Source organism: Ranitomeya imitator, chromosome 4 (genome assembly GCF_032444005.1).
Source record: "Ranitomeya imitator isolate aRanImi1 chromosome 4, aRanImi1.pri, whole genome shotgun sequence".
NCBI classification, from domain to species: Eukaryota; Metazoa; Chordata; class Amphibia; order Anura; family Dendrobatidae; genus Ranitomeya; species Ranitomeya imitator.
The window spans coordinates 684,587,219-684,599,877 of NC_091285.1; the positions used below are offsets into that span (position 1 = coordinate 684,587,219).

The 12,659-nt window shown below is 40.6% G+C and overlaps 1 protein-coding gene across 1 annotated transcript in view; it reads left to right on the forward strand.

The window, feature by feature from the left end:
• Nucleotides 1–12,659, forward strand: part of KCNAB3 (potassium voltage-gated channel subfamily A regulatory beta subunit 3) — a 94,854-nt gene that overhangs the window by 72,284 nt on the left and 9,911 nt on the right. Inside the window, exons 9-13 of the mRNA XM_069767409.1 lie at nt 4,633–4,718; nt 5,090–5,210; nt 5,310–5,404; nt 7,645–7,765; nt 8,008–8,096. Coding sequence (XP_069623510.1) covers nt 4,633–4,718; nt 5,090–5,210; nt 5,310–5,404; nt 7,645–7,765; nt 8,008–8,096 — 512 coding nt within the window. The remainder of the gene's footprint in view (nt 1–4,632; nt 4,719–5,089; nt 5,211–5,309; nt 5,405–7,644; nt 7,766–8,007; nt 8,097–12,659) is intronic.

Consider the following 12,659-nt stretch of genomic DNA (forward strand, 5'->3'; position numbering starts at 1 on the left):
TTCAAACACGAGAACAACTTGCAAGTGGCCACTTTAAGTAGCTTTTCTCATGATTGCATACACCTGGCTATGAAGTTCAAAGCTCAGTGAGGTTCGAAAAACAAAAAAAGTGCTTTAGTAAGTCAGTAAAAAGTAGCTGGAGTATTTAAAACAAGAAAATGATAAGGGTGCCCATACTTATGCACCTGTCAAATTTTGTTTGAATGCAGATTGCACATTTTCTGTTAGTATAATAAACCTAATTTCAAGGCAGAAACATTACTGTGTCCAACAGTTATTAGATATATGAAACGGAAATAGCTGTTGCCAAAAAAAAAACAATTTTTAGAAAACATTAAGCTTAAGATTGATAGGGGTGCCCAAGCTTTTTCATATCACTGTATGTATGGTGTGAGTGAACAGCATATGTATTATGTATATATATATATATATATATATATATATACAGTACAGACCAAAAGTTTGGACACACCTTCTCCTTTAAAGATTTCTCTGTATTTTCATGACTATGAAAATTGTACATTCACACTGAAGGCATCAAAACTATGAACTAACACATGTGGAATTATATACTTAACAAAAAAGTGTGAAACAACTGACATTATGTCTTAAATTCTAGGTTCTTCAAAGTAGCCAACTTTTGAGGACTGCTTTGCACACTCTTGGCATTCTCTTGATGAGCTTCAAGACTTAACCATCGGAAATGGTCTTCAAACAATCTTGAAGGAGTTCCCAGAGTTGCTTAGCTCTTGTTGGCCCTTTTGCCTTCACTCTGCGGTCCAGCTCACCCCAAACCATCTCGATTGGGTTCAGGTCTGGTGACTGTGGAGGCCAGGTCATCTGGCGTAGCACCCCATCACTCTCCTTCTTGGTCAAATAGCCCTTACACAGCCTGGAGGTGTGTTTGGGGTCATTGTCCTGTTGAAAAATAAATGATGGTAAAACTAAATGCAAACCGGATGGAATAGCATGTCGCTGCAAGATGCTGTAGTAGCCATGCTGGTTCAGTATGCCTTCAATTTTGAATAAATCCCCAACAGTGTCACCAGCAAAGCACCCCCACACCATCACACCTCCTCCTCCATGCTTCACGGTGGGAACCAGGCATGTAGAGTCCATCCGTTCACCTTTTCTGCATCGCACAAAGACACGGTGGTTGAAACCAAAGATCTCAAATTTGGACTCATCAGACCAAAGCACAGATTTCCACTGGTCTAATGTCCATTCCTTGTGTTCTTTAGCCCAAACAAGTCTCTTCTGCTTGTTGCCGGTCCTTAGCAGTGGTTACCTAGCAGCTATTTTACCATGAAGGCCTGCTGCACAAAGTCTCCTCTTAACAGTTGTTGTAGAGATGTGTCTGCTGCTAGAACTCTGTGTGGCATTGACCTGGTCTCTAATCTGAGCTTTTGTTAACCTGCGATTTCTGAGTCTGGTGACTCGGATAAACTTATCCTCAGAAGCAGAGGTGACTCTTGGTCTTCCTTTTCTGAGACGGTCCTCATGTGAGCCAGTTTCTTTGTAGCGCCTGATGGTTTTTGGCAGTGCACTTGGAGACACTTTCAAAGTTTTCCCAATTTTTCGGACTGACTGACCTTCATTTCTTAAAGTAATGATGGCCACTCGTTTTTCTTTACTTAGCTGCTTTTTTCTTGCCATAATACAAATTCTAACAACCTATTCAGTAGGACTATCAGCTGTGTATCCACCAGACTTCTGCACAACACAACTGATGGTCCCAACCCCATTTATAAGGCAAGAAATCCCACTTATTAAACCTGACAGGGCACACCTGTGAAGTGTAAACCATTCCCGGTGACTACCTCTTCAAGCTCATCAAGAGAATGCCAAGAGTGTGCAAAGCAGCCATCAAAGCAAAAGGTGGCTACTTTGAAGAACCTAGACTATAAGACATATTTTCAGTTGTTTCACAGTTTTTTGTTAATTATATAATTCCACATGTGTTAATTCATGTTTTGATGCCTTCAGTGTGAATGTACAATTTTCATAGTCATGAAAATACTGAAAAATCTTTAAATGAGGTGTGTCCAAACTTTTGGTCTGTACTGTATCTATACTGTATATAATGTATGAATTATCTAAATAAATGTATAGTGTTGGTGCATGAATGGGGAGTGTACACACAGGCAAAATTGTTGGTACCCTTGTAAAATGTACTTATATGTCAAGTAATAAAAATCAGACATTACTTTTGAATTGCGGTTCCCCCCCAAAAAAAAACTAATAAAAATGGGCTGAATAAAAATGATGAAAAGATTTAAAATATTTTGACAACAGAGATATATGAAACTAAGTTGTGTTCTCTAATTAGAATAACAGGTGTCTACAACCTTATAATCAGTAAGTCTGTCTATTTTCAGGATGAAAAGTAGTCACTGTGCTGTTTGGTATCAAAAAAGCTAAGGGAAAAGATGTCTTTAAGGAGATTAGAAAGAAAATTATAGACAAATATGTTAAAGGTTTAGGCCACAAGACCATCTCTAAACAGTCCAAACAGTGTGATGTTCCTGTTACTAAGGCTGAACATATTCAGAGGTTTAAGGTCTATGGGACTGTAGCCAACCTTCCTGGACGTGGCTGCAAGAGGAAAATTGATGACAAATTGAAGAGATGGATAATATGAGTGATAACCAAAGAGCCCAGAAAATCTTCCAAAAATATTAGAGGTGAACTTCAATGTCAAGGTACATCACACAAAATGCATATTGACAAGCCACAAAGCTTGAGGGAAAATGTCCCTTGGACAGATGAGACAAAAATGGAGCGTTTTTGATGTCACATCAGCGCTATATTCACAGATGTGAAAATGAAACATTTAAAGAAAAGAGCATTATACCTACTGCTCCATCTGTCACAGGCAGGGGTGCTGCTATCATGAAGCAAGTTGAATAATTTGCCTCAGGCGGCAGAGCATCCTTAAACACAGGGGGCAGCAGAGCGGCAGTCAGAACACGTGGTGCCAACTCTCCCTGTAATCCCTGCTCTGACACTTGCTGACAGTGCAGTGTCACAACAACCTAATGTGCGGCATGCCCGGCAGGTGACTGTTACTTACCCGGGCTGAGGTGCAGAGGTGCCCAGTCTCCTGACCGGCTGGGACACACACATTGCTGGGAGTCGGACTTGTACTGATTTTACTACATGGGGGGGGCGCCGTTTTGCAGTTCGCCTCAGGCAGCAGAGAGGCTAGGTTCACCCCCGGTCACAGAAAGTCTTGAATCTGTGAGGTTACAATAAAATCTCTAGACTTCTACCCAGTGTCAGAATGCTCGGTCTGAGTTGCAGGTCATGAGTCCTCCAACAGGATTAAAAAAAAATACACCTAAAAATACCCAAAAATGGCTAAGGGCGAAGCATTGGGCTCTGTTGATGTGGCTTCTATGAGGCTTTCTCTAAATCCTATTGAATATCTGTGGAAGAAGCTGAGACCTTCAGTCTGGAGAAGGCACTCTTCAAACCTGAGGCAGGTAGAGCAGTTTGCTCTTAATGAGGGGGCCAAGATACCTGAGGAAAGATGCAGAAGTTGTTTGCAGTGATCTCCTTAAAAGGTTGTGCAACAAAATATTAAGTTAAGGGAACCATCATTTTTGTCCAGGCCTGTTTCATTAGTTTTTTTTTTCCGTTGAACCAAAATGCAAAAGTAACGTCTGGTTCTCATTAGTTGATATTGAGCAAATTTAACCTAAAAATTACTTTTTGTCAGTTTCAAGTTATTTCCATGATTGTGGGATTTTTCTTACTTTATGAGATGGTTAGCAAAAATGTTGTTTCCGTGTGTAAAGATATGTAGGCTTTATGTTTGTATAGTGTGGGTATGTATGTACATATTTCTGCATTGTAAGCCTACTTACAGTGTGTATGTGTGCCTGCATGGGTGCATGTGGCAGAGACTGTACTGCCTTGTCCACACAAACACTAAATTCTCCCTCATTCGTCTCTGTACATACACTTGGCACTTCCGGTCGTTTCGCATCACCAGTCGCCCCTCTCCCGTATGCACCTGTCTTTATAGACTTCCCATGCTCTATCCTCATGTTCCCTCTTATCTATCTCCTGTGCTCCTCTGTCTAGCTTGGGTTGAATTCTTCCTCCAGTGCCCTTCCCCCACCACTAAATATATGATGACCTCAGCAACCAGCATCTCCTCGGTGTGTCGCGTATGCAGGTCCCTCTGCAGATGGACATGGGAACGACGGACTAAAAATAGAGAAATCTATATTTAACTGAATATATCTGCAGGAATATAAAAGATTTCTAGCAAGGAGGTGGGAGAGAAGGAAACTGTCGCAGACGATACTGTTAAATTGAGCTAAATGAGAACCCTCTAGTTTATGAACATTGCTTCGTTCCAGTGTATGATGGATGTATAAATCTGGGTAAATCCAGGGAGTACAATCTGTCTTCTCCCAGCATGTACAGCGTGATGACCATCAATTTGTCCATATTTTCTTGCAAAGGCGTAGCGGGCTTTGGCTTGTTCGATGTAGCAGAAACATTTTATCATTCGGTATAGCTCTGTAACGTGCAGGTACAATGGGTGTAGAAGGACTTACATGACAAGCTCAGCTCTGAGATGATACCAATTTACAATATGTTCTCTTCTTCTCTGAACAGAGATTGTACGGGCCATGACCTTTGTGATTAACCAGGGGATGGCGATGTACTGGGGCACTTCTCGCTGGAGTGCAATGGAAATTATGGTACGTGAAACATATAAACTACACTAATTAAGCACATTGTTAGTGATTCCTGAGTCAGTCTGCTCTATAGAAAGCCAACGGGGTTTGTGACCAGGTCAACTTTTCCATATATAATGGGGTGTCTCCGCTAATGACAATGGTTTATAAGCTTAGAAGAGAAAGTAGCTCGAAGAGTCTCAGTTTCAAGATCCACCAACGCCACACACTACTGAGATCAATCAATGGAAGTGGTACAATGCTTCACAAGGCAATCAAATGTTCAAAACCTTGAAGGGATGGGAAATTTTTCATGTCTTGGTGAAGTGTTCCTTGAAAATTGGAAGGCGAGTGTTACTATTCATTCCTAATTACAATTACCTTTGTGTTGATAGGAGGCCTATTCTGTAGCTCGTCAGTTTAACCTCATCCCTCCAGTGTGTGAACAAGCCGAGTACCATCTCTTCCAGCGTGAAAAAGTAGAGACTCAGCTCCCCGAACTGTATCATAAAATTGGTGAGTGTTTCGATAGGGTAAACATCATGCAGATGACATCCGATTCACTTGTTCTACAACTTTACTGATTCTTGGCATCCTCATTTTTTTTTTGCACAGGTGTTGGCTCTATGACCTGGTCTCCATTGGCATGTGGCCTGATAACTGGGAAATATGCTGACACCATCCCTGAAAAATCCAGAGCTTCCTTCAAAGTAATACCATGACACCATATACATATGTAGATTTAAAGTAGTTGGCCATTATTGTCAGTTTTCCATGATACAGAAAATCTCAAGGTGTATGGCTGTTGAGACCCTCGGGAATCAGTTGCAGGTTACAGTGACTTGCAAACGTATTTACCCCTGGGCATTTTTTGTGTTTTGATACTTCACAACCTGGGATTTCACTGTTTTTTTTGAGGGTTTGCACCAGTTCATGTCACATGTAAATGTTTTGAAATGGCTTAGTCAAAGCCCACCTTAGTCCAAATGAGAATCTGTGGTAAGACTTGAAGATTGCAGTTCATCAGAAGAAACCATCTAACTTGAATGAGCTGGAGCAGGTTTGCCTTGAGGAATGGGCAACAATCCCAATGGCAAGATGTAGAAAGCTCATAGAGACTTATCCAAAGCGACTTGAAGCTGTAATTGCTGCAAAAATGATGCTCTACAAAAGTACTGCCTATAGTGGGGTGAATAGTTATGCACACTGAAGTTTTCAGTTATTTTGTCCTATTTGCTGTTCACTTCAAAATACAAAAAAAATGTTCATGGCCACCACAATGTTTCACTGTGGGGATGGTATTCTTGGAAGGTGAGCTGTGTTGGTTTGGCGCCAGACATAGCATTTAACTTGGTGGAAAAAAAAGTTCAATTTTGGTCTCATCTGACCACAGCACCTTCCTCCATACATTTGGGGAGTCACCCTTACAATTTTTGTGTGTAAGTAAAGGCTTTTTTCTGCCCACTCTTCCATAAAGAGTGTACGGCTTATTGTGGTTATATGGACAGATACTCCAGTCTCTGCTTGGGAACTCTTCAGCTCCTTCAGGGTTACCTTTGGTCTCTGTGCTATCTGATTAATTCCTTCCTTGCCCGGGCTGAGTGCCCTCCCTCGGCAGGTTTGTTGTGGTAACATGTTCTTTTCATTTGATGATAATGGATGTGATGGTGCTCCAGGAAATCATTAGAGATTGGGAAATTTTTTATAATTCAACCCTGAGTTGTACTTCTCAAGAACTTTGTCCCTGACTTGTTTGGAGATCTCCTTGGTCTTTATGGTGTTGTTCGAAGATCTCCTTGGTCTTAATATTATTGTTTGGAGATCTCCTTGGTCTTCATGGTGTTGTTTGGAGATGTCCTTGGTCTTAATATTATTGTTTGAAGATCTCTTTGGTCTTCATGGTGTTGTTTGGAGATCTCCTTGTTCTTAATTATTATTGTATGAAGATCTACTTGGTCTTCATGGTGTTGTTTGGTTAGTGATGCCTCTTGTTAATGGTGTTGCAGCATCTGTGGCCTTTTAGAAAAGTGTGTATATACTGGAGACTTCCTTTTACTAATCATGTGACTTATGAAGGTAATTGCTTGCACCAGAAATTTTTAGGGGCTTCATATCAAAAGGGGTGAATATATATCACATGTCACTTTTTAGAACATATCCGGGTGAAGTGTCACTGGATGCGCTGCTGATAATAGAATTCCACGAATATTTTCCTTAGACACTTTATTTTAACAGGTTTACAAAGTCAACGAGTTTTCAGGTCAACGCAGGACCTCTTCATCAGGACAAAAAACAAATTTTTGTTGTTGTTTTAACATTTAAAGCCCTATTGTGCGCTCTTCCTCTTCCCAGTTTGCCTTACTGCTACATAAATTTTTAGCTATTTGGTACCATAAATTGAATTTATGCCTATATTTTTCTCACTTCACTAACTTAGACTATTTACTGCTTAGACTATTAGATGCATCACACACAAATCAAATTACAAAAACATTTAAACACATAAACCCAGTTTGTAATTTAACAAAATAGGTAAAAAGCCCAAGGGGGTGAATACTTGTGCAAGCCACTTTATATCAATGGACTCGCCATGGTAATGCATAGATGTATTAGGTCTTCCAGAATATGCTTTTTTTTTTGCTATGGTTAACTGATGAGTCTGGTTCTGACTCTTTCTGATGCCGGGATTTCACAAAAGCACGAAGTTGAGACTAGCAGCTTGAGTTTTTTTTATAACCTTCTAAATTGTAACTGTTTGAAATAACCCTTTTAAGTAATAGACCGGCATCCACTTTTTGTGGTGGCTCTTCACTTTTACACAAGTAGGATGTGAATTGTGTATATTCCTCTTTTTTCTACGTAAGTCCATTTGGATTTGGACAGTGCATAAACATTGGAAGATAAAGTTCATGAAATTGTCTTAATGCGCCATGACTTTTTTTTTTTGCAGGGATATCACTGGCTAAAAGAGAAAGCTGTGAGTGATGAAGGGAAAAAGCAGCACATCAAAGTGAAGGATCTTCATCCCATAGCTGAGCGCCTCAACTGCACAGTCACCCAGCTGGCGATAGGTACGACATCAAACCTTCACGTGAAGCTAAAGAATTGAATTGCCTGATGACCTAACAGCAACTCAGAGAACTAATTACAATTTTTTGAGATTGGCTATAAAGATGAGAAATGTGTACATATTAAATATAAAAGAATATTTGACACAAAAAAAAATGACTACAGCAGACTGGACTATTAAGCATTTTTACTCCGACTTTCTTAAAAATGTGTTTTAACGAGTCGAAACCTGCTCTTGTTCCAGCATGGTGCCTGCGCAGCGAGGGAGTGAGTTCTGTACTTCTGGGGGTCTCCAACTGTGATCAACTTATTGAGAATTTGGGTTCCATCCAGGTGAGATTCTATGTTGATTGACTTGTTAACTTAAACTGCACTTCTTCAACTTTACCACGAGAGAGGTCCTCCAGAAGATCTCTCTATAATAAATACTGTGACCTATTTCAGAATTTACAACCACTAACAAAAATATTAGCACTTACAAGAGGGTTCCAATATTTTTTCCTTAAAATTGATCAACTACTTACTGTTATTCGATAAAATATGTAAAATTAATTTACTGTATTCAAGGTATGGTTCATGAAGCCAAATTCTTCAGATATTAAGGAAACATTCTTTTGAGCCACGTATGTGATTAACCCCTTTACCCCCAAGGGTGGTTTGCACGTTAATGACCGGGCCAATTTTTACAATTCTGACCACTGTCCCTTTATGAGGTTATAACTCTGGAACGCTTCAATGGATCCTGGTGATTCTGACATTGTTTTCTCGTGACATATTGTACTTCATGACAATGGTAAAAATTATTTGATAGTACCTGCGTTTATTTGTGAAAAAAACGGAAATTTGGCGAAAATTATGAAAATTTCGCAATTTTCCAACTTTGAATTTTTATGCAATTAAATCACAGAGATATGTCACACAAAATACTTAATAAATAACATTTCCCACATGTCTACTTTACATCAGCACAATTTTGGAAACAAAATTTTTTTTTGTTAGGGAATTATAAGGGTTAAAAGTTGACCAGCAATTTCTCATTTCTACAACACCATTTTATTTTAGGGACCACATCTCATTTGAAGTCATTTTGAGGGGTCTATATGATAGAAAATACCCAAGTGTGACACCATTCTAAAAACTACACCCCTCAAGGTGCTCAAAACCATATTCAAGAAGTTTATTAACCCTTCTGGTGCTTCACAGGAATTTTTTGAATGTTTAAATAAAAATGAACATTTAACTTTTTTTCACAAAAAATTTAATTCAGCTCCAATTTGTTTTATTTTACCAAGGGTAACAGGAGAAAATGGACCCCAAACATTGTTGTACAATTTGTCCTGAGTATGCCAATACCCCACATGTGGGGGTAAACCACTGTTTGGGCGCATGGCAGAGCTCGGAAGCGAAGGAGTGCCATTTGACTTTCAATGCAAAATTGACTGGAATTGAGATGGGACGCCATGTTTCGTTTGGAGAGCCCCTGATGTGGCTAAACATTGAAACCCCCCACAAGTGACACCATTTTGGAAAGTAGACCCCCTAAGGAACTTATCTAGAGGTGTGGTGAGCACTTTGACCCAACAAGTTCTTCACAGAAGTTTATAATGTAGAACCGTAAAAATAAAAAATCATATTTTTTCACAAAAATTATCTTTTCGCCCCCAATTTTTTATTTTCCCAAGGGTAAGAGAAGAAATTGGACCCCAAAAGTTGTTGTACAATTTGTCCTGAGTACGCTGATAGCCCATATGTGGGGGTAAACCACTGTTTGGGCGGATGGGAGAGCTCGGAAGGGAAGGAGCGCCGTTTGACTTTTCAATGCAAAATTGACAGGAATTGAGATGGGACCTCATGTTGCGTTTGAAGAGCCACTGATGTGCCTAAACATTGAAACCCCCCACAAGTGACACCATTTTGGAAAGTAGACCCCCTAAGGAACTTATCTAGAGGTGTGGTGAGCACTTTGACCCACCAAGTGCTTCACAGAAGTTTATAATGTAGAACCGTAAAAATAAAAAATCATATTTTTTCACAAAAATTATCTTTTTGCCCCCAATTTTTTATTTTCCCAAGGGTAAGAGAAGAAATTGGACCCCAAAAGTTGTTGTACAATTTGTCCTGAGTACGCTGATACCCCATATGTGGGGGTAAACCACTGTTTGGGTGGATGGGAGAGCTCGGAAGGGAAGGAGCGCCGTTTGACTTTTCAAAGCAAAATTGACAGGAATTGAGATGGGACGCCATGTTGCGTTTGAAGAGCCCCTGATGTGCCTAAACATTGAAACCCCCCACAAATGACACCATTTTGGAAAGTAGACCCCCTAAGGAACTTATCTAGAGGTGTGGTGAGCACTTTGACCCACCAAGTGCTTCACAGAAGTTTATAATGCAGAGCCGTAAAAATAAAACAAAATTTTTTTCCCACAAAAATTATTTTTTTAGCCCCCAGTTTTGTATTTTCCTGAGGGTAACAGGAGAAATTGGACCCCAAAATTTGTTGCCCAATTTGTCCTGAGTGCGATGATACACCATATGTGGGGGGAACCACTGTTTGGGCACATGGGAGGGCTCAGAAGGGAAGGAGTGCCATTTGAATGCAGACTTAGATGGAATGGTCTGCAGGTGTCACATTGCGTTTGCAGAGCCCCTAATGTACCTAAACAGTAGAAACCCCCCACAAGTGACACCATTTTGGAAAGAAGACCCCCTTAGGAACTTATCTAGATGTGTGCTGAGCGCTTTGACCCACCAAGGGCTTCACAGAAGTTTATAATGGAGAGCCGTAAAAATAAAACAAAAATTTTTTCCCACAAAAATTATTTTTTAGCCCCCAGTTTTGTATTTTCCCGAGGGTAACAGGAGAAATTCGACCCCACAATTTGTTGTCCAATTTGTCCTGAGTGCGCTGATACCCCATATGTGGGGGGGAACCACTGTTTGGGCGCATGGGAGGGCTCAGAAGGGAAGGAGCTCCATTTGGAATGAGGACTTAGATGGAATGGTCTGCAGGTGTCACATTGCATTTGCAGAGCCCCTAATGTACCTAAACAGTAGAAACCTCCCACAAGTGACACCATTTTGGAAACTAGACCCCATAAGGAACTCATCTAGATGTGTTGTGATAGCTTTGAACCCCCAAGTGTTTCACTACAGTTTGTAACGCAGAGCCGTGAAAATTAAAAAAAAAAATCTTTCCCCCCAAAATTATTTTTTAGCCCCCAGTTTTGTATTTTCCCGAGGGTAAGAGGAGAAATTCGACCCCAAAAGTTGTTGTCCAATTTGTCCTGAGTACGCTGATACCCCGTATGTTGGGGGAAACCACCGTTTGAGCGCATGGCAGAGCTCGGAAGGGAAGGAGCGCCATTTGGAATGCAGACTTAGATGGAATGGTCTGCAGACGTCACATTGCGTTTGCAGAACCCCTAATGTACCTAAACAGTAGAAACCCCCCACAAGTGACCCCATATTGGAAACTAGACCCCCCAGGGAACTAATCTAGATGTGTTGTGAGAACTTTGAACCCCCAAGTGTTTCACTACAGTTTATAACGCAGAGCCGTGAAAATAAAAAATCTTTTTTTTTCCCACAAAAAATATGTTTTAGCCCCGAGTTTTGTATTTTCCCAAGGGTAACAGGAGAAATTGGACCCCAAAAGTTGTTGTCCTATTTGTCCTGAGTACGCTGATACCCGATATGTTGGGGTAAACCCCTGTTTGGGCACACAGGAGAGCTCGGAAGGGAAGAAGCACTGTTTTACTTTTTCAACGCAGAATTGGCTGGAATTGAGATCGGACGCCATGTCGCGTTTGGAGAGCCCCTGATGTGCCTAAACAGTGGAAACCCCCCAATTATAACTGAAACCCTAATCCAAACACATCCCTAACCCTAATCCCAACAGTAACCCTAACCACACCTCTAACCCTGACACACCCCTAACCCTAATCCCAACCCTATTCCCAACCGTAAATGTAATCTAAACCCTAACTGTAACTTTAGCCCCAACCCAAACTGTAGCCCTAGCCCTAGCCCTAACCCTAACCCTAGCCCTAGCCCTAACCCTAACCCTAGCCCTAACCCTAGCCCTAACCCTAACCCTAGCCCTAACCCTAACCCTAGCCCTAACCCTAGCCCTAACCCTAACCCTAGCCCTAAACCTAACCCTAACCCTAGCCCTAACCCGAGCCCTAGCCCTAACCCTAGCCCTAACTCTAACCCTAGCCCTAATGGGAAAATGGAAATAAATACATTTTTTAAATTTTTCCCTAACTAAGGGGGTGATGAAGGGGGGTTTGATTTACTTTTATAGCGGGTTTTTTAGCGGATTTTTATGATTGGCAGCCGTCACACACTGAAAGACGCTTTTTATTGCAAAAAATATTTTTTGCGTTACCACATTTTGAGAGCTATAGTTTTTCTATATTTTGGTCCACAGAGTCATGTGAGGTCTTGTTTTTTGCGGGACGAGTTGATGTTTTTATTGGTAACATTTTCGGGCACGTGACATTTTTTGATCGCTTTTTATTCCGATTTTTGTGAGGCAGAATGACCAAAAACCAGCTATTCATGAATTTCTTTTGGGGGAGGCGTTTATACCGTTCCGCGTTTGGTAAAATTGATGAAGCAGTTTTATTCTTCGGGTCAGTACGATTACAGCGATACCTCATTTATATCTTTTTTTATGTTTTGGCGCTTTTATACGATAAAAACTATTTTATAGAAAAAATAATTATTTTTGCATCACTTTATTCTCAGGACTACAACTTTTTTATTTTTTTGCTGATGATGCTGTATGGCGGCTCGTTTTTTGCGGAACAAGATGACGCTTTCAGCGGTACCATGGTTAGTTATATCTGTCTTTTTGATCGCGTGTTATTCCACTTTTTGTTTGGCGGTATG